Raw genomic sequence first — 25,612 nt, forward strand, 5'->3', positions numbered from 1 at the left:
CTTCTAAAAGGTAAACTTTATACCTTCCACACTTCTTTATATTTCTTTCTCATTTCTAAGTTCATAGAGAAGTAACTAAAGGGCAAAGTATAACATTACTGTAAAGACGGTTTCTAAGCTGGTATATTATATGTGGAATGTAAGAACTGAGAGTGTTTTGCTTCTCCAAACCCACATTTGGGAATCGGCAGGAAAAGGGTCCTTCCCAAAGGGCCCTTGTAAGTGAAATTTAGTAATAGGGCCCAAGGCTGTTCATGCTAACAAACCAGTTATGTTTTAGCAAATAAGAGCTTGCTGAGAGGGCAAGAGACCTCAGAGCCCTTCAGATGAGACTCTGAATTAGATTATGCAAAAACCAGCATAGACAACAAAACTCAAAATCCTGCTGCTCCCCAATGAGTGATTTGTTGGTGCAGGATAGTGTGCAGGATAGTTAATTTTTTCATCGTACTGGAAATTTCCTTGATCGTCCAAAATCGCCCTGTTCTCATTACAGCATACCTCAGAGTACTGACAAAGATCAAAAGTGTCTTTTCTTCCTAAGACAAGGCAGGCATAGACCTTCCCCTGGGCAGAAAAAATAGACCAATGCTCAGAACTACAGGGCATACAACTGTTATTTCCCAAACTTTGCCACTTCTATGACAGAATCTGTGTTGCAAGAGGCTGTCTTCAAGAAGGAAACATCCCTATTTCAATCGGCAGTTACAACTGCCGGATTTCAATTGGCAGTTACAACTTTTTAATACAGCATAAATAAGTAAAACAAAGATCACCATGAATGTTGCTTGGGGAATCTTGACCTACTCACTTTTCCTGAGAATCTCCCTCCTTTTCGTTTTCTGTAAGCCTCACACCTTGCTCTTCAGAAACTCTTCTAAGACTGCACGAGTTCCCTATGTAAGGACTGCTCACTCCACACTGCCTTCCTGACCAAGCTGCAGCAGTCCAGACTGCCAACAGGCTAAACAAGCCCATTCTAGTCTTACAATACCCATGCTTGCCAACTCGGAGCTTCAGCTACTTGTGTCCTCAATCAGTCTATCTCAGGTTAAGTCTAAATCTGCAATAAAAGGGTCATAATCAAGATTATATTTTGAGTCTCTCTAAAGTTTTCAGTTTTAGCTAACAGCTTCAACAGTGACACAAATGAGATTCTTAACTGTGTCTAAAGTAAATCAGAAACACATGGAGACCCATTATAAGCCTAAAACGTATGCTTCTAAAATACTGAACTACCTTTGGAAATAGCACCTAAAATTACATTTAAATTACTGCAGAAAACTTCTGATATCTGTGATAAATTGCCAAGAAATTTTGAGATGTTGCTTATACCAAAGTCAAATCTGTTAGCAAAATCTGGAACTTGATCTCGTAGTGCATATTTTACACGCTCTGACAATTATCAGCTGCTTGAGATTTCTGAGACTATTGAAATGGGACAGATTGAATACATCAGCTGGATTCAGTCCATTTAACCAAGTATGAAATGCTGCACAGCCCAATACCTATCAGAGTTCTGTTATCCTCCCAGATGAACTTTTTCACAACAGATGTCTAATAGGCATAAATATAATAAGCATGCAGTAACTCCACAAGCCTATGATATCACAACCTTTTATTTTTTTCACACAGAAGATTCTTAAGGGAATGAAATACACAATATCAGCTCTGAATCAGCGCAACCACTTGCTAGCACTTCCTGGACATAACATCACATCTAAAGCACTCAAACCTGGGAAATAAAAAAAATAATTAAGTCAGGAAAAGTTGATTGAAGATCACATGCTTAGATTTATATCTAGTCATTTTATTCTTCCTCTGATATAATGAGTCACAGAAAAACTCTCATGTCAAATTCCTAAGATGGACTTTTTTGCGGGCACAGCTACTGACCTGCAGCATCTGAAGATAGCCTTCTTGTGGGTCACACAGCAGTGATGATATTCGGTGATTATTCCTCATGCATCTCTGATTGTTGTCCCTTGAGAGAGGGAAAATTTGCCGGATAACTGTCATCCTCCCCAGAGCACTATGTACCAACTCTAATATTTCATTATCAGTGATTTCCTGTGAAGGGAGACACAGTTTTTTTAAAAAACCCATGTATTTGTCCAGACATTTTATATATACTTTTAATTATTGCATAAATATTTTTTAAAAGACAACAGAAGAAAAAGGTGACAGATACACATGCTTTGCCTATGCCAAATATTCTTATTTTGTGTTTTGTAACAACAATGGTATTATTTTACACATCATCTGAAACAAAAGAAAACAGCTTAACACAGTACCACCTATCTTGGCAATAATAACATACTGCAGACATAGTTCCTCATTAAAAAAAAGGTGGTCCCAATAGGCTTCCAAATAGCCTTGAAAATACATTTATATAGAAAAAGTTTTGGTTTAACAGAACAGAACCTCACTCAGAACAAAATGACAAATGGAAAACATAACTACCTTTAGGAAATACATCCCTTACACCTGAGAACAATATTACAAGCAAGTACTTTCCCCATAAGAAAAATAGATAATTTCTATGGACTAATCCTGCTAATGACTCAAGGAAGTCTTTTGAGATTATCTGTATTAGGAAATGAAAAAAAGGAGAAACTTCATGGAAGGGATTGGCACATTTAGGAATGCAAGTTTCTGCACCAAGAATAATTTTGGATAAGATGTAAGGCGATCTCAAGGACAGGCTGCTCTTCTTTCCAGTCTTTGCACCGTCTAAAGCTTCTTTGCAGACCTTTCCATATCCCAGACTCCTAATCCATCCAGGGAGAGAGCTTGCATCTACTGCCCTTACATTGCAACCAAAATCAGCTCAACTATGTGCTCTATGTATCTTGAAAAGGCCACAAAACCAGAGCCTTTTGTTTTTCACCACAGTAAATAATTTGAAAATCACGGGCTTAGCTGATCCTGAAATCATAACAGTGGTAGAGCTTCTGACGGTTATTTCCTGCCAAGAGTTCACTGTGGAGAAGTACAGGCAGTGGCACAACTGACTATTTGTTCCCACAGGTGCCTCCTCCACAGAGAGCATCTTTACATCCCAGCTCCTTACCACTGCCACCAGCAGCATCTGCAAGTCACATCAGCGCATCTCCAGGGTATGTTGGCTGCACTGGCTGCACAGCTGGGCCAACTCGTTCTCCAGCCTGCACAGGACTGCTCTCAGTCCGTTGCAGGGTAGTGGCGCCTGCAAATAATGAATGTGGCTGTACTTGGTCAACAGGGCTCACACCTTTCAATGTGTCATCAACAGAAGTGACCCTGGCCCTACACTTTAAACATTCAAGAAAAAAAATAAATGTTTTCTTGGCATTTTCTCTGTCAAGCTGTGAGTGAAATGACCATGGGGTTATTATAATTGTTATGGTTGACTAGTACTGTAGCTTTGGCTCACTTTAATTCTTTGCTGATTTCCCATCATTTTTAGGAACATGAATGCAGAAGGTGAAATTCATAGCATTAACAACAGACCAACTGGTGTGGCATAAAAACAGGAAATAAATATATCCTTATAGAAGCCAAAGATTTTGAGGCTTAATAGAAAATGCTGGGAGGCAACTGTGGCCTTGCAAGAAGGCACCAAAGCAGACCCACAGACCCTCTAGACTGCTGCCTTGGATTTCTTTCTGAGGGACTGAAGGGTTTTAAAGCCACACAGTGTGTCTAAGCTGCCATCTGAAGGAAAGACAATTTTATGAGATAGCTTTAAATTATAACCTCTTAGGCTGCATCCCTTGGCAGGCAAATTCAGACGGAGTGGTTTCAAACAGAAAAAAGAAAAGATCACGAATCATCCAAACCTTCAGTTCACCTCACACCACACATTTTGTGTCCTCCCTAAGTGGTGCACAGCCTTTCAAAGACATATCATAACCTGTGTGAAAATGCTTGACTTGAAACTTGTAAGCCTGTATGTGCTTCTTCTGTGAAGTAAGGTAGTGAAGGAGGACAGTTATGTTAGACATATTAACCCTGGTTCTTCCCACTTAGTTACAGGCACCAAGCGAGTCCTGAGTGTCAAACCCTAGTTACTATACAGCCAGAGAAGAAAAATGGGAGCCTCTAGAAGGAAATTCAGCACCTAAATTGGGCTAAATCTGACTCTGACTTAATATAGATAGTGGCTTCTGCTTATTTCAGCGATATGCTTTAAGGAAAGCTAAAGCGCCTAACTCTCTATTGCTCTGCACCTTTAATAGCAGTCTGCACTCAGATCTGTACGTATTAAATTTCTTGAAAGAGGTTGGAGGGAGAGAACTTTACACAAGAATGAAAGAGTGAAAGAGCTTTTCTTACTTAAGTTCTCTTATTCTGGATTTTTCCTTTACTAAGGGAAAAAATTTAGCTATTCCCAATGTTTTAGGGAGCGCTTAAATATTTTAGTAGGTAGACATAAGTGCAAGACTGACTATTCACTCAAGCTAGTAGTAGTTCTCATTACCCGATTCAACACTGAAGGGGTATTCCTTTAAACACTGCATTTTTTTGTTCATGTGGCTTACTAAAGACAAAGATTACTCTTCAAGAAGTTGTGGCATTCATTTATCTATTTATGTGCACAGAGATATTGGTCATTTGAGGAATTCATTTATCTATTTATTTATCTGTGCACAAAGAACTTCAGTTAGCTTGCAGTACCTAGCCATATTGATCAGGGGAATATTTAAATCTGCTCTAGTTGTGCTCAACCATCATAACACAAATTGCAAAATGAGGCAATTATGTTTCACATTACATTCTCTATGTTCCTAGAGGTAATGACAGAAAATTATAAATTTTAATGGCATTAATCATTTAAACAACCAGAACAGATTTCCAGAAAGTACATCCATGAGAAAACTGGAGGATTAAACTGAATGGCAATGAAGACAAGGATGCTCATGGAGACAAGCTACAAATTTATGTGGAATTTTTGCATTAGGATCAATACCGTTTGTTGGGTTATTCTAATTCCCTTCAATGCACTATGTACATCTATTAAGAGGCAGTTGTTAATTTCCTGAAAATCCAGAAAACATCCTTCAATTAGCTTTTAAAAAAAAAATATTAGTGACAGCTTACCCTGTGGATAAATTTATTCTACTTTAACATTATGCTGGCTTTACAGATGCAGACACACACACACACACACACACACACATATATAAAGGTTAATCCTTTAAGGCAAGAGCACAATCCATTTTTCATAGCACAGAAAGTATTCTAATAAAAGTCTGCATGACCACCTGTCCAACTCCCATTCTCATCTTCCTCCCACACATCCAACACTACCTCACTTCTCTTCCTTTTACCTGATATTCCTAAAATCTCTACAGGGATGTTTTTATAATTTAATTGAATTAGCTCTGTTTCTAGATATAAGGACTCTGTACTGGGTCTCCAAAAGTCTTTCTCCGATAGTAGTGAGTGCTTGTAGAATCATAGAATAGTTAGGGCTGGAAAGGACCTTAAGATCATCAAGTTCCAACCCCTCTGCCATGGGCAGGGACACCTCACACCAAACCATATCACTGAAGGCTCTGTCCAACCTGGCCTTGAACACTGCAGTAAAAGAGCCTCTGATTTATCAAAATATTATTCCATACTAAAAGTAACTATCTTACAAATAAAATAAAATAAAATTAAAAAAAAAAAAGAAAAGCACATGAAATGATAGTTATGAAAAGCTGCACAAAACAAACAAAAAAGCCCAACAAAACACCAGTAACTTTAATGTGGATTTCACTGATAAAACAAATCATCAAAGCTCAACTAACCTTGCTCCTAGCTGACTGACACTGCTTGTGTGTAATTCATTTAGACAGTAAGGAACTAATGTAATGAAATTTTCACTAGTTCACTACTCCCATGGCTCCAGTTTGAGAATTGGAAGTTAATATTGTTTGAATTTCATATTTGTTATTTCATACGGTACAGAATGTGGTTAAAAAACCAAACACGTAATTAATTTTATGGCAATAACAAATACCCCTTTGTATATCATTTGATGAGAGTTAATCTGAATCAATGAGAATCAGTTCAATGCAAAAGCAATAAATGAAAAGCTGTAGGCAAGTAGAAGCTCTAACCTTCAGTTTTCAGACATTTTTTTTTTACACCTTATAAATAAATCTATATTTATAGCACTGAAAGTGACAGTAATTCATCATTAGGCATCTTCCTATCAAGACTACATACAATTACAATATACTCCATTTGAAATGACTGATATCAAGAAACATGATGCTTGGTTCATTCCTGGCTAAGTCAAAATGCTGGGGCTACCCCAAGACTGGATTTGGCTAACAGAATCTAATCAAATGCGGTAACTCCAGCCTGCTCCCTAGTAGAAGGAGAACGATGGAGCTCCACACTGACTGGAAACCAGCTAAGTCACAGTTCCCATAAATTTCACGTTTGTCAGCAAAAGTACTGAAGAAATGATTCAATCAGAAGTATATTCAGTGACTTTGTATAAACTATCACTGCTATACCTATATTGAAAAAAGATATGTTGAAAGACCTACAACAGAAGGTGCAAATCAGAAAATAACCAGTGGAGCTTATAAAACAGTTGTGGTTGTCTTCCCAAAATGAGACCTACAAATATTTAGCAGACTTACATAATGTAAGATAGGGAAAAACAAACAATAAAAAACAGTGGCAGAACCAGGTGCAAAGGCAGAGAGATGACAAGAAGGAGGAAAGTAACCAAGGAAGTTGTTCCTATTCATTATCAAACTTAGATCATAAACCCTTTCCCATTACTGAAGCTAATTTTTACTGCAGATGATTAAATTGCATTTCCTTTATCTTTCCAGAGTGAACCTGGGATCATATTCTTCTTTTAATTATACCTGTTTTAATACTATATTCTTTCTCCACCTTCTGAGTTTTACAGGAAGCAAACCTAATTTTTTCAACCTTTCCTCATGGATTGTATTTTACTGAGCATCCATCACACTAAGTATTCTCCTCTGGATTTTCAAAACTGTTCTGCATTCTCTTGTTTTAAGTCTGGCCCCAAAATTGCAATACTGTTCCAACAGGGCCAAGTTGATGTCAAGCAGAGCAAAATAATTGCCTAACTGATCTTACAAAGGATGTTTATGGCAATATATGTTTTGCAGGGCCACAACAGTATTGACAGATACTGTTTGCTATCCACAAGGATTTTAAGTTGCTCCTGCAGAGGCTTACCAGCTACACCTCATTTTGTAGCCACACCTGAGTACTACATACTTCTCTATATTGATTCCCATCTGGTAGAGTGCCTCAAATTTATCTAAATAAATTGGAACTACTACAGTATGTTTTAACAGTCTGGTTACAATTAATAGTTTCTATAAAGCCAGCATCAGGTAAGTCAGAAAAAACATTAAAACCTCATTTTAGCATTAAGTAATCTTACACTTTCCATTATCTTCTGCTATATCTAAACTTTTATTGTTACTTTTTATTACCCCTGGTATGAGTAATTTTGCACCTCAGCCTCATTTTATAATAATTTACTTCATTGCACTTTTGCACTTCTCCTTTGCCTTTTTTTTACATCACTTTTTCTTTAGAATTCCTCTGATTTCAAGATCTGAAAAGATAACCAATTGGAGCCATAATGATACCGTATTATGCCTCCATCTTCACAGAACCTCACAGGATTTTTTTTTGCCATCCTTTACTCATCCTATTATCTTTCCAAAAGCACTACTGGTTCTTTAAACTTGTGAAGTTGGACAATCTTTTTATTGATGCCCATTATCCCTATTTTCCTTTTCTCACTCCTTCCTCTTCTTCAAGCAGTGCATGCTACCATCTCTCAACCACTTTCACACCAATTATTTCCTAACTTCCTCAGCCCCATTCTTCCTTAGACATAATAAAATCTGAACTGCCTTAACTTTATAAGCGTGTAGGAATAACACTGTCAATCGCAGGAAATTCTGAAGCATTGTCTGTGTCCTAACATTACTTTTTCAACTGCCAGGGAAATTAAAATCCTCCATTATTCCATTTTCTTGTCTTTGGGGCGTTTCTGTCAAAAGCGCACTTTTAAAAAAAGTCTTCCTCAGAGCTTGTCTTTTGTGTATTTCCACATGGCTATTCAATTCATTTGACCCTCACCTCTCCTCAGCTTCAGAGCAAGTAGGTACAAGTTGGATGTGCAATGCTACATTGTACTCTCTTCATCCCTACCTGTCCTTCATGAAAAATTGTCTCCTACCTCAACCAGTAGCCTTATGCTTTATCTTGCCATGTCTTACAACTTTTAATTAAACTTCCGAATAGCAATGAAGGTATTTTTGAAAAACAAATTAAAGGATGCATGCAATCATCAAATTATATATATTATATCAGTCAAATTCAGTACCCGTTCCACTTCCATGAAGAGTAGTTGATTGTTTTGTGTACTTTACTGATTTACATGTAAAAATAAAGAATGTTTAGAAACTTGAAATTATAATTAAATACCTTGATAAGAGGGAATAAAATTACTTTGAATATTTCTGTCTGGTCTGAATTCTGGTGTTACAGAACAATTAATTTCTTTTATATTTTTCCTCCCTTTGCAATGGATACAATTTCAAAACCCTGAAGTGTCCAACAAAAAAGGAAACATGGTTTATAGTACTATTTATACCCTCAGACTTACTGCTGCTGCTAATAAAAAAAGCAGACAGACTCCTAGAGCATTGCTCCTAGTACAATCGCATACAAATTCAGTTTCAAGTATTGCTCTTGTGCCTCTCCCATAGACATATGCCATGGGCAATGCACAGCATTTTGTCTGAAGAGGAAGAAAAAGAAAGGGAGAATGAAAACTGTCAGGACAAACAGGCAGAGATACTTGATACCAGTTACCAAAACCAAAGAAATGTAAGAGAAGAATAAAAATCATAGAATCAGGTAGGTTGGAAAAGAACTTTAAGATCATCAAGTAGAACTATTATCCTAGGATTGCCAAAATCACCACTAAACCATTATCACTGAGGGCCTCATCAACACTTCAGGCATGGTGATTCCACCACTTCCCTGGGCAGCCTGTTCCAATACCCGAGCACCTTCTCTGCAAAGAAGATTTTCCTAATATGCAAACTAAGCCTCACCTGGTGCAGCTTGAGGCCATTTCCTCTTGTCCTATCTCTGGTTACTTGGGAGAAGAGATCAACCCCCACCTCACTACAACCTCCTTTCAGGTAGTTGTGGAGAGCAATAAGGTCTCCCTGAGCCTTCTCCAGAATAAACAACCCCAGTTCCCTCAGCTGCTCACTGTAAGACTTATTCTCCAGATCCTTCACCAGCTTTTTTGCCCTTTTTCTGGACCTGCTTCAGCACCTGAATTCAGAATTAAGCCAGAATTCAGGTAGGATTACTACCTAAAACAAATGCCAGGCATGTTTCAGTATTTCTAGATGAATAAAAACGAAGATGATAAATATAAATCTAAATGGGGAGGGTGAATAGAAATACATTTCTTTTTTCTTCCCCCTCAAATCTCCACTACTTTTGACAGCTCTGCAAGTTTAAAACATAAAATGTCTGAAATGAGAAAAGTAGGCACTTACAAATCCATACTTTTAAAACAGTAAGGTTTTTATGAATTTGCCTTCAAAGAGGACATATAAGGGCATAATATTGCCTACAAAGACCCATGTTATCCTAAAAGACTTGCCATGTAATGTTTCTACCTTCCAGTGCCATACAATGAATGCAACTCCCAAGTCACTAATTTTTTTTTAAAGATGACTCAGTCCTTTTGTACCTCTAATGGTATCCAAACTGAATAGATAACAGCACAGAGACTTGGTTTACTGGAGACTAGCAAATACGGAATCTTGACAGTACAGCTGTAGTAAGCTCATTTGCTGTAATAAGCTTATCAGCCATACAGTTTTAAGTTTGCTCATCACAAGCTTGGTGGTGTTGCTTACCTAATAACATCAAAATGATAAAATATTTCTGAACTCTAAAACTTAACTGCTACCCTGCCCTATGGGAGAGAAACATAAAGCCAAAAAAAAAAAAAACCCAAAGAAAAAAACAAACCACCAACAAAAAACTAACCCAAATATTTATTGGATTGTCAATACAGAGAGAGTAAAGTTGATTTAATTCAAGTAAGACAATAATATGATCTCTTATTGAAACAATACCATACTATATAGTCATTCTTATTATAGCATGGTAGGTCCAAGGTTCAAATTCTCATTGGTTTGACAAGAGGTGGAAGACAGAGCAGACTGAGAGAAGGTGTTCAAGATCAATAGACCTCAGCAATCAAACCTGTACTAGGCCCTTAAATGGTTCCCTGAAGTGACAAAGGCCTAAAGAACCTGCTTACAACCCAAATGTTCTTCATACAAGGAATGTCAGTGGAAATAATTGTCACTGTGTTGTGTTCTTGCTACTGCCCCTTTCAAGGTCAGTACCTCTCTTTCCTTTCAATTGGATCATTAGGTCACACAGACCTAATGGGTGAAAAGTATAAGATCCTCAATCTGCCTGGGATAAAAAAAAAGAACTAGCTAAGTATTTGGTCCGTTTACAGAATGGACTACATCTGGCTTTCTGTTCATGTGGAAATACATCAAAAAGCTGATTTGACTGTTGGGAATAAAAAGTTAATTCCATTCTGCAAACTACAGCTCCAATCAACATCCAGTTAAGGTATAACATATTTTTCATCAAGTACGCATGTAGTTCTCACTGATACAAACTGGAAGTATGCACATAGAAAGCATGATCATTCTGTCTTCTTGCTAGCATGGGGATATGCACACTATTAAATAAGATGCAAACTTAAAGAACCTCCATCTTTCTACATATACATCCATGTAGACGCCTAACACAGTAGCTTTAAGCACACAAAGCCAACACTTTTCTGTTAAAAAAAAAATAATCAAAACATTTCCTCCTCTTTTTGCCTAAAAAGAGTTCTCTAAAGTTTCAGGAATTTGAAAAAATCTGTATTTGCCTGTTTGAATTTAAGTATGGCACTAATATTTTTTGCTCAAAAGTTATATTTCAGATTTACATTTCGCTACTATAGCTTCTCTACCCAGTCTCTAGGCAGAAAAGAAAAAAAATAGAAGTTCCCCAAATAAAAGCAGACTTGACACCCTGTATAATGCGTTTGTGTAAGCATGCACATGTTTGTGCATAACTGCTGAAGGTTTTTATTTGTGATGTTACATATCCAGGCTTCAGAAAGTAAGTTTTAATATTTGAACAATAACAGCATTAATAAATTCACAAACATTCCCCCTCTGTAAGTGGTTAGAGAAATATGAACTGTATTATCTTTATGTGAATATAAACACTGAGTCTCTGGGCATCTTGCTAATATTTTGTAGCAGGTCATTACTACAGCTGACAAATCAGGAGTTACTTGAATGTAACAAGTACTAGAAAGAATTTATAAAGCCTCTATAAGCAGAGACTTCACTTACTTTCCCCAACCCCTATTTAATTACAGAGCCTTTCTAATGCCACACAATACAATTTATAGCTACTAGTAAAAGTAGCCTATCCAAAATTATTAGTTAGGTGAAAATAAAGGAATGAGAAATTAAAAAAGGAATTGGTTATTAAAGTAGAGGCCATGCATTCATAATACAAAAATAAAACACTGATCAGTTTTTAATTTAGATATTTTACTCTCTTAACAAATCATTATTAAAACCAGACATATATAAAATGGTGTCATTTATCCTGAACAATCAGCGATTTATGAATTATTATATATGGTAAAACATTCCAAGGTTTCCATTGCTTTTTAAGTAAGAGTCTGAACGAATGCCCATTAGGGCATCATGGGACTAAGGTAAAATAAATAATCATAGTAGTGGGGCAGAACACCATTTGCTGCAGCGAGGAAATAGTACAAATCTATGCTATCCTGGATCCTGGCCAAACACCAACACAATTCTGCACTAAAGAAAACATGTAAATGCATATTCAAACAAGCTAAGCTTAAAAGTAGCTTGAGTGATCTTTCCTCATATCTGAGTGCAGGCTTTCATTGCAGTGAAGGGTGAGATTCTGCCAGATATGGATGCATGTATTTGAGGTTTCTTTTGAGATATTCTCTGCTTAAATAGGAATTGATATAGTAGGGTCAGCATGAAGTTAAAAATAGTCTCCCAGCTGCTGTGAGGTATTCTGGAAGCTTTATTTTGACCTTTGGTATTCAACATATGCCAATTCAACTGAGACAGGCAAACAATGACCCCACAGACTTTGCATCTTGTACCATTCAAAAAGCAAATATGCCAAGTATATGTTCAGTTTGGTGTGTCAAACATGTGAAACAAAAGACAGTGATGAGTGAATGTACCAAGCTACGCTATCTCTTTTGACTTTCTTACCTCATTTACATAGACCCAGTGACTATCCTTTGATGCAAGGTTGGTTTCCACAGCCTACAAAAATAAAAAGAAATATAATAATAAAAATTAAATGCGTTAAACATATTCCAGAAAAAAACTTATATTAAAAGTTACTATAAAGCTAATTTTGCTTGCTTTCGTTGTTATTGGCATTGTTTCAGTGTAGCTCTTTTAATCTCTTCCACTGCTTCTTCATGGAAGAATCCTATTGGTGCTAGTCACATTTCTCTGACTTTAGTACATAAACCAAACTACTTTGACCATGAAGATATTCCCTAGATGTACCACAAAAGCATGTTGGAGTAGGGTGGTACATCAACACGATAAGGAATCCTATGCTGAACAACCGCATACAGAACACAAGATTTAACTTCCACATTATATATGTAATGCATCCAAATGGTCTGGGTTGCTTTTCAATATGACTCCCAAAGTATACTGCCTCAGCCCCATTACAACTCCTATAGTTTAACTGCTAGACAACCTATCTCATGCAAAACGCTACTCTGAGACACTCAAGTGAAGTTCATATGAGTCATCCTCTCTTCATGTTTATATAAGACCCAAGACAAACTTATGATTTGCATGGACACTTTTTCTGGCTTCCTGGTGTGGACTCAGATAATCACTATTATAAAGAAACAGCCCATCTCATCGGGCAGTATATCTATCCATACATATATAACCCTTATGGTTCACTAAGATGCTAAAATTGGGAAAGACTGCTAGTATAGACAGCACTACTAGTACTGAGGAACTCAGTGGAAAGATTTGGCAATATACACGGAAGATTATAACCCCTTTGTTTGACATGGATAAGCTCACTTCAAGATGCTTTATAGTGTAACAAAGCAAAATCAAGCATCAAGAGGTGGACACTACAGTGATAACGATATTGCTAATGTCCTGCTTAACTCACAGTTAAACAGCTACTATGGATTCATCTTACCTAATAAAACAGGACAATCCCAGTGCACACATGTATTTCAGGAGGCAGTTCACTACACAAAGTTCTGACTGTCTCTGCCTTCAACCACTTCTTTCTTCTGTGACAATATACCCTTATATATTGAAAAAGTATTTTTATCCCTGTGTTATAAATGGCCCTATGAATCACTGAAATTAACCCAGTTAAAACAAACAAACAAACAAACAAATAAACATACAGATTAACAAGATACTTCCAGTCACTGTTTTTTAATCAAGGTAATTTCCACACCCTGCTCATTGTGTGTGGCCTCAAAACAATTACACAGGTATAGAGGGGCTCTGTAGACTGTGGTACTGGATTGGGCAGGAACATCATCAATCACCTTCTTTCGCAGAACACATTTTCATAATAAGCCTCTCAGATATTTAGCATCAGGTGGGATGAATCACCTTCTCTCATGACACTGACTACAGATGACTGGCTTAGAATAAACACCCACACTTACAAAGCTGCAGTGAAAAAGGTTATCCACCCTTAACACAGGCAAAGGGAGTACTGTTACCTGATCCTAGAAAAAAAAACCCACCAAAACCAACCAAACCAATCCAAACTAAAACCTGGCTCAATAGCCAACCCCAACATTTAAAAACATTACTCTTAATTTATACTGTGTTAAAAAACTGAGTATAAATTACTCATCTAAGCAACTGTATTTTAAAACCCTAAGCAGTTGTGTGGCCTATGAAAAGCTAAATGAAAATCGTGGGCAACATGCACACCTCAATCTACTTGTCACATTCACAAGGTGTACTCCTTTAAAGAGACAAAAATCTCTAAAGAGAAACCACAAAGAAGTCAAAAGAGAAAAATCAACACAGAGCACAGGATTTACCATCATCTTCCTGAACAGCATTGTGGGAAATTAACTATTGCTGGTGTCAACAGAGATGAACAGCACATCTGACAAGATAATCCTCTTTTAAGCATGACATGAAGAATTTTGTCCCTTGGTAATTGTCTCCCTTGTATTTCTTTTAAGCTAGCAGAAGAATTGTGACTATTAGGAAGGCTAGCAATAATGAAAATGAGGGCAAAAACTTGTAAACTTTCTCCCTATTTACCCCTCTATCATATTCAGACAAAGCCAAAATAGCCAGGAGCTGTAACATACAGAGGAAAAGCAAAGTGCTGTCAACATTAACAAAGCAGAACTAAACAATAATGCTCAGGTGCAGAGTTATTGCACTGGCCCTAGCCATCTTTTGTGATTTATCTGCAACACTGAGCAATTTGTATGAATAAATGCTAAGTCTGGGGAGCCCCAAGAACCAGGGAATTTGAAATGAATTATTGTGATTCATTCTTCTGGGTTCACATATCTGGGCCAAAGTTTTTTAAATGAGGTGCCTAAATTTAGGTTGCTAAGAGTTTATCTTTAGTCATCAGAGTGCTAGACTATTCAGCACCTCCTACAGAAGTCAATGGCTCTACATTGTAAAAGCCTGAAATGTATTTAGAAACAACTACAGATAGGCAAGTTTAGGTGTCCATAAATATCTTCTATTTAGAACTGTAACATGTAGCATGACGCATTATTATACACCAAGACATGCTGAGAGAAAGCAAACACTTCTTGTATTCTGTGGGTCAGACTTTGTACCATATTTACAGACTGCTGTCCTAAAGAATCCTAAAATGAAATATTGAAAGATGCATCTCAGAATTTTCAACCTTCTTACAGCACTGGTGTATTGCAGGTGTATTTCCAGAGGCTTGTTGAAGTTAAGCAGCATGAAAAGAAGGAAAATTTATTCAGAATTCTCAGAATAAGAAAAAACGTTTGTAACTTACTGTGTTTCTTTTTCTTTGAAGAGGAAAAGGTATCAGCAATTGAGAGATTATGGTCACCCATTCTTAATGTCAATGAAAAATCCTAAAGGATCAATTACAGTTTATTTCATAAATGTACCCTATACTAAAGAAAGCAGGCTAGGAATTTGTGCGATCACTCTGGCTGGGAGAAAGCTCTGCCATCTATTGGAGCAGGATTCAGGTGCTAAAATATTTTATTGCGGGGGTTTGTGGAAAAATTATTAATACGGCTGCAAAATACCCTAGTTCTTTTCATACTCTGTATGTACATACCAGCTAGACGATACTTGGGACTAATGCCTCAACATCTCTACCAAATAGAAAATCTGCTTTTGAGATAAACAGCACACTGGAAATTAAAGACCATCTCTGTTTTCTTTTAGACTAGCAAATAGCTTCTACAGATTTGTAAAAGAAAGGAGGGTTTTTTGGAGACTGCTTGCCCTTCTTCTTCCCCAATTACATTTCAACAGCCAAATGTTAAAATGCGGAACCCAAACAAAAGAATTATAATTCAGTTAGTGGACCACCATCAATGACAACATATACATGATATTTTCAGAACTGGGCCAATCTGAAAAGATGGAAAGGGGGGCAGTGAATGTAGAAAACTTTATAATTTCTCAGTAGAAAACACCTGCAATAGAAATGGCACTGAAAATCAAAATATGAGCATTAAGATTTCAGATCTCATACCAGCAATAATAAAAGAAGATGCTTCATAAAAAATGATCAAATATATGTTTATGTATGTTTTTGTTTACTTTTAATTATATAACTTAAAATAATTTACTGCCAATAATCCATGACAATTGTTTTATTGGAATACAGTGGAGAATAAGTATTTACATTGCCTTTATGAATAAGTAACTTGGTTCATTATTTCATTTAATGGCAGTTGCAGGTTTAAAAGAAGAAGTTAGGAAAGTAGGCAATAACTATTGTTACATACAGAAATGAAGCAATTCTGCAGGGGAAAAAAAATGACTACCCACACAACCCTTTCCTGACCGTCTCAAAACATCTGAAACTGAAAGCATTTCCAAGTGTATAATGGCTGGCTAGATACAGGGAAGGCTCTTTTCCACAATACCTGGCTGCTTTGCTAGGGTCAACACCTCCGTATAAACAGCAAAAAGCAGGCTGTGTAGAAAGGAATGTAAGGATCAGTGGCTGGACACAACTTAGAAGCTGGTGTGTTCTCAGATACAGGCAGACTGTGTTCAGTTACAGCAGAATGTGCTGAAGAGTTTAGGCTTACACACATCTGTGTTATAGTTACAAACCTGTTGTCTCCTTTGTACTCAGGGGAGAGGCAGTAGGAATGTCTGGAAGCCCCATAACTAACCCCGGGATCCTAGAAGGAAATGTATTGCAGATGGCAAACACAGATGGTCCCGTTGTATCTACATTTTTGGAAACAAGTGCTGCCACCCTGAAATCATAAAAGAACCACCAGAGTGTTTTGCTAGGAGGGATATCAAACTAGTAAAGGGTATTACTTGCACATCCCCTACCTTAATGTTCAGGATAAAGAGCACCATAGCTTTTCAGAAGAAAAAAAAAAAAAAAAGCCAACAGAAAAGAAAGAGAGTGTAGACTGGGAAGTTCACAGTTAGAAAATAACTTGGGAAGAGCATCCTAAGAGATACTGAAAGAACACAAAACCGAAGCTGCTGCAAACCAATGACTAGTACAGGTGGCAGCAGAGAACAGATACACCTGCAGCATGGAAGGCTCTGTGGAGGCACCAGCAGATACATCCAATCATCTCAAGACCACAGCTCCAGGAACCAGGCCCATTTACAAAGCTCCTCCTATGCAGCTCTATTCCAGCTTGCAACCCTACTGAAAACCCCTACCACCAGACAGACTACCAACAGTCAGCCCACAGGATGCTTGTAACAGAAAACCAGGCACAGAGCAAGCTGAGCAGTGAGCAAGCCTTCAGGATACCCAAGTTCTTTTTAGAGACCCCAGTGGTACAGGATGAGGATGGAAATACTTAAGGTCAGCTTTACTACTACAAAATACTTTTTTTTTTCTTTGGGTTTGCTTGTTTTTAAATTATTAATATTGAAGGTGTAAGTAAAGCGCTTGGGGAAGTAAATCTTCTCTCTGCAAATCTTGCAGAAAGGATCAATCCCAATCCTTGCAATTAATTACCTGCTCACTTTACTTTGCCAATGGACAGGTTTCAAAAGAAAACTGTCTCCAGCTCTTACTGTCCCAAGCAAGGTTATAGCCAGTGACCTGCTGTGAAAAGTAGCTTCTTTCCCACTTCACATCGTTGGAGAAATTATTTACCTACTGTCTTCACTCCACAAAAAGAAAAATTCTTTAGAACCAATTCGAAATCTATTACAGTAAACCAGCAATAGGAAAAAAGAAAAAGTCACTGCCTTCTTCATGCCCTTTTGAAGCCTGAGCCAAACCTAGCTCCAGCTGCTGGGTTTCACTGCAGGAGTTGGACCTGTATTTTTTTTTAAATGTTTTTTTTTCTTGACTTAAATGTCCAGGAAAACACCCTAGGAATCAGGAACCTGGTTTACATCCCAAAGAAGAGATCTAGACCAAGTTTTCGATGCAATACACCTGAAAGTAATTAAATATACACTATTAAAGTGCACCTGTTTATCTTAGAAGCTTTGTGTATGTCACAGACACAAACAAGATAGGAGATATGAAAAAGTCAATTCTGGCAGAGTAGATGGGTTCAGTCTATATCCTAAAGATACCTAGTTTATATTTAGAAACTTCTTCAATTAAAATACTGCAGTTCTTGTCAGGAGTGACTTGCATAGATAACAATTTCACAGAAAAATGATTTCTCCAGAGCAGTTACTGAGATTCTTGCACTTCATTAGAAGCTTTCTTTTCTCTGCATTTTAAACAAATACCTCTTGTTATCTCCAGAGAAGCATAAACCCCATAATATTTAATAGATTAAAAATAAGTAAATAAGCATTGCTAGCCACAATAAAGTATTTATAAAAATAATTTAAATCATCTTATAATACTTATGGTTTATTAAAAAATACTCAAACATGCTATCATTTCTAAAGTTTAATTGGTAATGGTATCATTGGTACAGGGATCAAAATTAAATTTTCCAGGTGGCAGTACAACATCCCAACTCTAGATGAAGTTTATAAAGCTAAGACATTTTGGACTAAGAATCCTGAAGAAAAAAACTCAGTTGCAGTAAACTGAATTAGGACTGTAAGTTTACATATTTAATACAAGTTAATTAAAATATCTAAATGTCATTTCAAAGTGAAATATGAAATTCTTCCCTCTTTAAATAGTAAAATGGTAATTTAAAGAGGTTACATGACATACTTTATCAGATCAGGAAATCAACTGAAACTGACCCTTTCTTACTGAACATCATTCTCCATGAAATATTTGTACTTTTAACAAAAAAGTTTTGCCATAAATTCTATGTTTTTCCTTTTTTTCAGAACATATTCCCAGAAACGTGCACACACACACACACAGAAAAACCGCACCTAACAGGCTCACTGATTTGCTGTCTTTCAGTGATCACTAGCTCATGTCATTCATACAGTTGACTTCATAAACTGTCAATTCCAAATCTCAGTACATATTAGCTTCATTGAAATCGTTCATGAGCCACAAGCATAACATGCTTTGGAAATCCACATTTCCTGATAATTCATTGTATTACTTCATTTTTCATCTACACTGTATAAACATATTACTAAAGAACCTCACTCAGTTGGGACATTTTTCATGTTATCATGCACTGTTACATCAAAACGTGAGGCCTGATATTTCCTTGTTACTCTTCTGCAGAACTACATTGCTAAAAAAAAAGCTATTCTTCTCTCAATGCTACTGATAAAGCACAAATAATTATCGAAGGGCTATCATGAAATTAGATTGTATTTTAATTATTCTGGGTTCCTTCAGTAGTTTAAACCTGTAAACTTGGCATATTCAGCTTGAAACTCCCACAAAAGCTAGGGCAAGTCAGTCATACAGATATCTGTGTTCTCCTGATCAGAAGTCTAGCCATTAGTCTGGGCTATCTCCCCAAAAACTGTAACATTTCCTTTATGGTGTCTGTCCAAATGATATGAGAGGGTCTTTTCTTGACCTCTCAGCTCCTCCACAAGCTAAATAACCTAATTAAGGAAAAGATGAGGGGTAAGGATAAAAACGAGGGGGTGGGGGAGGGGGGGGGGGGGGAAGAGGGAAAAAAAGGTGAAGGGGAGAGAAAAAAAAACATCCTAGAGCAAATTCCCAAATACCATCCACAACTCAATTCTGTTTTCAGTTGCTAACAAGATATTTCATGCAAACAGGAGTAAATATAACACAAAACTTCACCAGCTTTTAGCACACACCCCTCCAGTTGATGAATGCTAATTAGAAGATGTATATAACATTTTGCACAATATGATTTGATAATAACTCGAACTGATATATACTAATAATATGTTTTAAAGTTTGTACTGCACTAGTTGCAACATACTAGTTTCTAGTATACCTAGAGCATAGGTGATCAGGCAAAAACTATGCTGAAGAAAACATATGTATAAGTTTAATGTTAATCAAGAGAGACATTTGAAATAAAGAAAATCATGAAGAAGAGTAGAAGAAGAGGAACTATACACTGCAACTTCTTCTGGCTTAAAATCTGAGCATGTTTGACTTGTGGTATACTACTCTTAGCACTGATTTCTATCCGTTTTTTTTTAGATAAGATTTCATCTAGGGAAAACTTTTAAAAGGCAGTGTCTTGGAAAGCCAAAATGCAGTTTGTGAGACTTAAATGTAATAGATGAGGGAAAAAATATTACATTAGATAGACTATTTTTTACATCAGGGTTACATCCATTATTATAAGAGACACAAAAGAATTTGACAATAAATGTTGCTAGCTGAAAAAAATAAAGACACGTCCTTAAGTGGTGACCTGATGGGAAAATTATATTATCACCTGATGGAAAATATGGAAGAGTAGAAGTAAGGACTAGAGAAGCATCTGGACACATGGCAGAAATTCCGAATAATTTTAAAGAGAACACACAGGAAAGCAGAGAAAATATTAATCTGACATAACAGGAGTTGTAAATACCTGCAAACAGAAAGACCTGGAGCATGTAAGCACAAAGACAAGAGAGAGCATTGACCACAGATGGCAAGAAAAAGAATGCATTATAGGGCAAGATACCTGCATAGAGAAAAAAGAATGCTGAATATTGCAAACAGGCAAGCAAAAAAAGAGAGCAGATGAACTGCACAAGCGCAAAGAATATAAAATCCAAGGGCTGAGACTTATGGGTGATGAGGACAACATATGGAAAACTGAAAAAAAAAAAAACCACAAATGAAGGAAAATGAAGGAGAGGGGAAAGATGGTGGATGAAAATAAAAATTGAGAAGATTGGAGATTCACAGAATCCCAAGAGCTGTTGAATTGCACGAGAGACAGTTTGACTGGCCTGTCATCAGAAAGCAAAGAAGAAAGAGGTCAGCAAGCCAGGACAATAAATGTGGCCTTGAAGCAAAAAAGAAAGAAGATTAAAAACAAAATTATCTTCACTTAGGTCAGGTATCAGTGAAAAGTTAAAGGAATATTTATTCATAGGTGAGAGATGCACAGTACAAATTAATGTAGAATGCAGCTATTGAAGAGGAATAGGCAGAAAAAAAACTTGTGGTAAAAAAAACAAACAGTAAATGTAACCACTGAAAAGTATTCTCGTTAAAAGGAACCTTTCCTAAGTGAGTCTTTCAGGTAAGACTTTCAGTGCTGGCCTTGAGTGCCTAAGTCTGAAACTACTAGAAGCAAATTAAATACTAAAGAGTACGTAAGGCTCACAGTGTGTAAATCTACTTTTAATTTTTAAGACTATAAAAAATTGTTAATGAGGATATACTAACAGCCACATCTAAACAGAGAGGGCAGTGCAAGATGTAAAATTAGCAATATGAAGAATACAAATATGGTGACATTATAATCAGAAATTGAATTATATTTATAGCAAGCTAACAGAAAACAAATAAATAAACAGGACTTTATGGCAAAACAGACTGAACACATGTAAATGTGGGGGAAGTATAATAAAGGAAAGAAAGACTTCCTGGCATAGTGTTCCTGCAGTCAAAGGTGAGTAAAGAAGAATAACATTAAACTGTTAAAAAGTTCTACAGAGGTGGTGTGCATTTAACAAAATCTAAAATCTTAAAGCCAGAGAGAGAAAAACAAATTATCTGGTAAGACAGTGAAATCATGAGTTGAAAGAAGCTAAGCACAGATGAGGTTCTTAGCTCCACAATAGAGGACCTTAAATTCCAAATTTCTTCTGCTGTCCCCAGATTTCGAGCGTTCAGTTAGCCCATTTTCTCAGCAGTTACTCCTTTTGAACCTGAAAGCTTTACTAGATTATTTAATATTATCAGTAGCAATCCTGACAAATATTATTAAAGGAATTAACTATGATAGAAACATAGAAAGTACGCTAAATACAGAGGTATTTAGAGAGCATTTAAAAAAATGATGGCTTCTGAAAACAGAAACATAATTATGGTGAAAATCACTACTATAAGAAATAAGGTCAGGCACTCAGAGAACAAAAAAGAAAAAATTGCTGTTATTTGAAACTTCTTCAGTTTGAAAAACTAGAGGCTTATTAGAGGTTTATTGTCTGACATCTAGCAATCTGTGCACTCATAAACAATTAGAATCTAAGATGTATCCCTGAAATGTCAATAGAGTAAGAAAGTTTGAATACCAACAGAAAGAGACTTCTGTAGTCTAGCTGGTTGAAAGCAGAGTTTAAGTTCAGGTAGTTTAGAAGCAGAATCATAAGACAGTATGCATGCTGTATTTCAAGTGCTATTTTAAGTACCTCAGGAGTATACAAACTAAAGCATCCCAACTGCTAAGCTCACATGGCCATGCTAGCACAAAGACACATGGATACTAGTAGGATCATGGATGTATTCTGTCTGAGAATACAAAGATTTCTAAACATTATGGTAAGATTCTGAATTCATCTCACAACAGTAGTGTCAAGCCAAGTTACACACAATTCAATTTCAAGGTAGTACATGATCAGTCAATGAAAAAAATTATGGAATATATATTTATGTGTTATGGTGCCCTCTCTTTTCAGAGGACAGGATCAAGTAAATCAGGAGTTCATGTCTCATCTTTTACCCTGAGACAACATAGAAACACAGCAGCAGCCTCCTCAGTTTTATGGAAAAGGCACAAAAATATGCACTTTATAGACTACAGCATATCTGAAATAGTTAATATTGAGTCCCTGTTTCTATTAGTAATTCAGGCATTCAAGGTTTAATATCTCAGATGTTCCAAATTACATCTCCAGGAACTTGGCAAGCAACTTGTCAGCGTCAATGCAAATTGTTTTTCCGAGCCCAAATTGTTTCTAAAAGATTAAGGTGTTCTAATTTTTTAAAGCACTAAGTACAAAAGCGGTAATCCTTTACCATTGTAATCAGGTTGTCTACCATAATCTTTATTATTTACTAAAGCTTCACTGTAAAAGAAAAGGAACTAATTTTTCAAAGTCTATTTAAGTAGCCGAATTGCTATGTTCCGAATTTAGGGCTGAGAAAAGAAGACTAATTACTTCAGCTCTGAAGAGCTGAGTTAAAAAAAACAAACACCAACCAAACAACCTAAAGATGGCATTCCATGGAAACCATATGATTCAAGAATTAGTAATATAATATGGGATTAATATTAGCTCCATTTGAGTTATGGGAGACAAGACTGCATCCTCAGAAGTCTTCTGTCTCCAAAATACTGCTTCAAATCCGAAAAATTGGATAGATCCAGATTATATAAAATGTCAGTCCATACGATTTAGTAAAATAACTCTGTTAACATGTCCTTACAAATGACTATTACAAATAAATGCACACCAAACATAAGCAAAGAAATTTTCGGCTTTACTTTCTTAATGAAAGAAAGTATATAACAGAGTTCTGGGGAGGGGAAAAATCCACACACCACCGACTATGTGTTTTGTTCAAATCGGGCTGGTTTTCAAAAGAATGGAAAAATACAATAATAATGTAGTACTGTTAGACCTTGTTTGCAGCTCAAAAGCAAGTGCATGATAAACATCACAACACATGACAGAACAAGGAGCTCAAGTCACTTGTCTTTGTTCAAGGCCTTCAACAGTAATCCATGCTTTAAAAGCCTGGATCCTTTTCTGCCTTCAGTAGCACAAGAAGGGTTCATTGCAGCAAAGGATGCACTGAATCTGCTGCTTTACGCTCCAAAAGAGGGAAAAGAAACTACAGGCTTGGAGATTCTCCATCAGTGTCCCAGAGGCCCTCACCAGAAGCACATTGTTATCATTGTCTCATTTGGTATCTTGGTTTGAATAGTACTTTGAAATTATGTACTCTTGGCTATGCACATAAATCTGTAGCTTTTATGGCTTTCTTCATTAGAACATTCAAACTGAAAACAAAACTGTTACTTAGAAATCACTGCAAATTTGTACTTGCAAATTATATTCTATTGTGTCACACCTACAGCTACTCCTAAAACTGCGGTTTAATTGTTTTCAGTTGAACACTGGAAGGTGCAGAATTATTTTCCTCCGTGAATCTCAAGCTCACAGACAGAATTATCCTGCCACAATCCAGAATCACCATGCCATTCATGTGTGCTTGTGCATGTGCACATTTGTGTGGATATACACCAATACATATGTGTGCCCACACAGACATCTGGGGATGAGCACATAAAACAAACAGGAAAAGGGGAAAGAAGAAAACCAGGCCAGCAGTAACACCCAGAACATCTAGCTCCAAGGATCAAGCATATTTTAGACAAAGTTGTGTAATCACCACACAGAAAAGACTCAGAAAAATTCACGCATGGATTTATCATAAAATTCCTCAATAAATGTGAGCAAATTTACTCAAGCTTGATGTACAGGAATAACTGTATACACACACATATATGCATGCATAAATAGCTGTACATCTAAGCCTGACACATGTAGGCAAATCACAGCTGCATGTGTTCGGGGACCTGCATCATCTAGAACAGCAGAACTGTATTAGCATGCTACTAGCTATGCTAAGTAGGATTTATTGGTCAAGTCATACACTTACCTGTAAATAATATAAACCATTAGACCACACTGTTTGTTTATATTCTGCCTATAGGTCGTGTATTCATCCCCTTCTGTGGCTTTAGCAATAAGAAAACAGAGAAGGGCAGTCCTTTTGAAACAGTTGGAATATGTAAATTTTTTTGTCATCAACTGCTGGCTTCTATGAGAAAGATGCCTTTCCCACCAGGGCAACACTTCTGGGACAAGTGGCAAGAAGCCATTTCCCCCACAAGATTTACTATTTCCTTCCCTTTGAGAGCACATTTCACTGCTTCAGTTAGCTGTGTTAGATGATATACCACATGGCTGAGATCTGTGCAAATTGTCTCTCACAGCAGCCTACACACCATGCTCAAACATCACATTCCCTAACCTCCCATTGTCCCCTATTTCTTTTCATTGTCTATTCAGCAGTTCTCCCTAAAATGTATGTCTTGGCTGTCTCCCTGTCAGCTAACTTCTTCCTGCCCCTTTCAACAACCACAAGACATTACTCACTTACCTGCTGTATGACTGAAGCAGAAATACTATCAGTCAAGTGAAAAGACTGCTGTAGTACACTCTATGCTATTATTTAGCTTTCCCTTAGCTATTCCATACTCCCTATTTCAGAGAAAGATTTATTTGCCAAATTAGTTACAAGTACCCAACCAGTCTTTATTCTGAAACCCTCACCAGCTACTTCCTCTGTTCCAAACCTGGAGACAAATGGAGCCATTTGCCCTCATCTGTAGATAAAATTCTACAAACATAAAACTCTTCCTCTCTATACCCCCTTTTACCTCTTGCCTCACCAGGCAGACTGAAGAGTCTACAGCAGTTTTAAAAGCCTTTACACCACGGATTTTCCTACTCTTTTAAAAATGAAAGAGAGATGTGCCAACAGGAATGAGGCACTAATGGACTTGCTACTCACAAACCTAGAAAACCTGCTTTATAATACCTTGGTTAGTGAGAGACTTGGCTGCACTGATCACAATATTGCGGACTTCAGGATCTGGCTGAGCATGCTGAAGGTTGGTACTAAGACAAAGATTTTCTATTTCAGAGGAGCAAACTTCAACTTACCCAGAGCTCAGTTGGGAGGGATTCTGTGAGAAGCTTCCATGGAGGATAAAGGAGCTAGCAAGTGCTGGGAGATTTTTAAGAACACTCTCCTGGAAGCACAAAAACGGTTCATTCCTTTTAAAGGGAAGGAAAGTAAGTGGAGCAGGAGCCCCTTAGCTTAACTGTGAGCTTCCGAGTCTGCTCAAAACAAAAAGAGAAGCATACCAGAGATG

At 36.9% G+C, this 25,612-nt stretch overlaps 1 protein-coding gene across 3 annotated transcripts in view; it reads right to left on the bottom strand.

Annotated features, from left to right (window-relative positions):
• Window positions 1-25,612, bottom strand: part of GRID1 (glutamate ionotropic receptor delta type subunit 1) — a 604,451-nt gene that overhangs the window by 109,169 nt on the left and 469,670 nt on the right. For all 3 annotated transcript variants that reach the window (XM_061373714.1, XM_061373713.1, XM_061373715.1), the window contains 2 exons: window positions 12,366-12,419; window positions 1,897-2,070 (listed from right to left, as the gene is read on the bottom strand). In XM_061373714.1, coding sequence (XP_061229698.1) covers window positions 1,897-2,070; window positions 12,366-12,419 — 228 coding nt within the window. The remainder of the gene's footprint in view (window positions 1-1,896; window positions 2,071-12,365; window positions 12,420-25,612) is intronic.

This window comes from Neopsephotus bourkii, unplaced genomic scaffold (assembly GCF_033783945.1).
Source record: "Neopsephotus bourkii isolate Nb327-2 ecotype Australia unplaced genomic scaffold, CSIRO-AGI_Nbou_v1 NB_1634, whole genome shotgun sequence".
Classification (NCBI taxonomy): Eukaryota; Metazoa; Chordata; class Aves; order Psittaciformes; family Psittacidae; genus Neopsephotus; species Neopsephotus bourkii.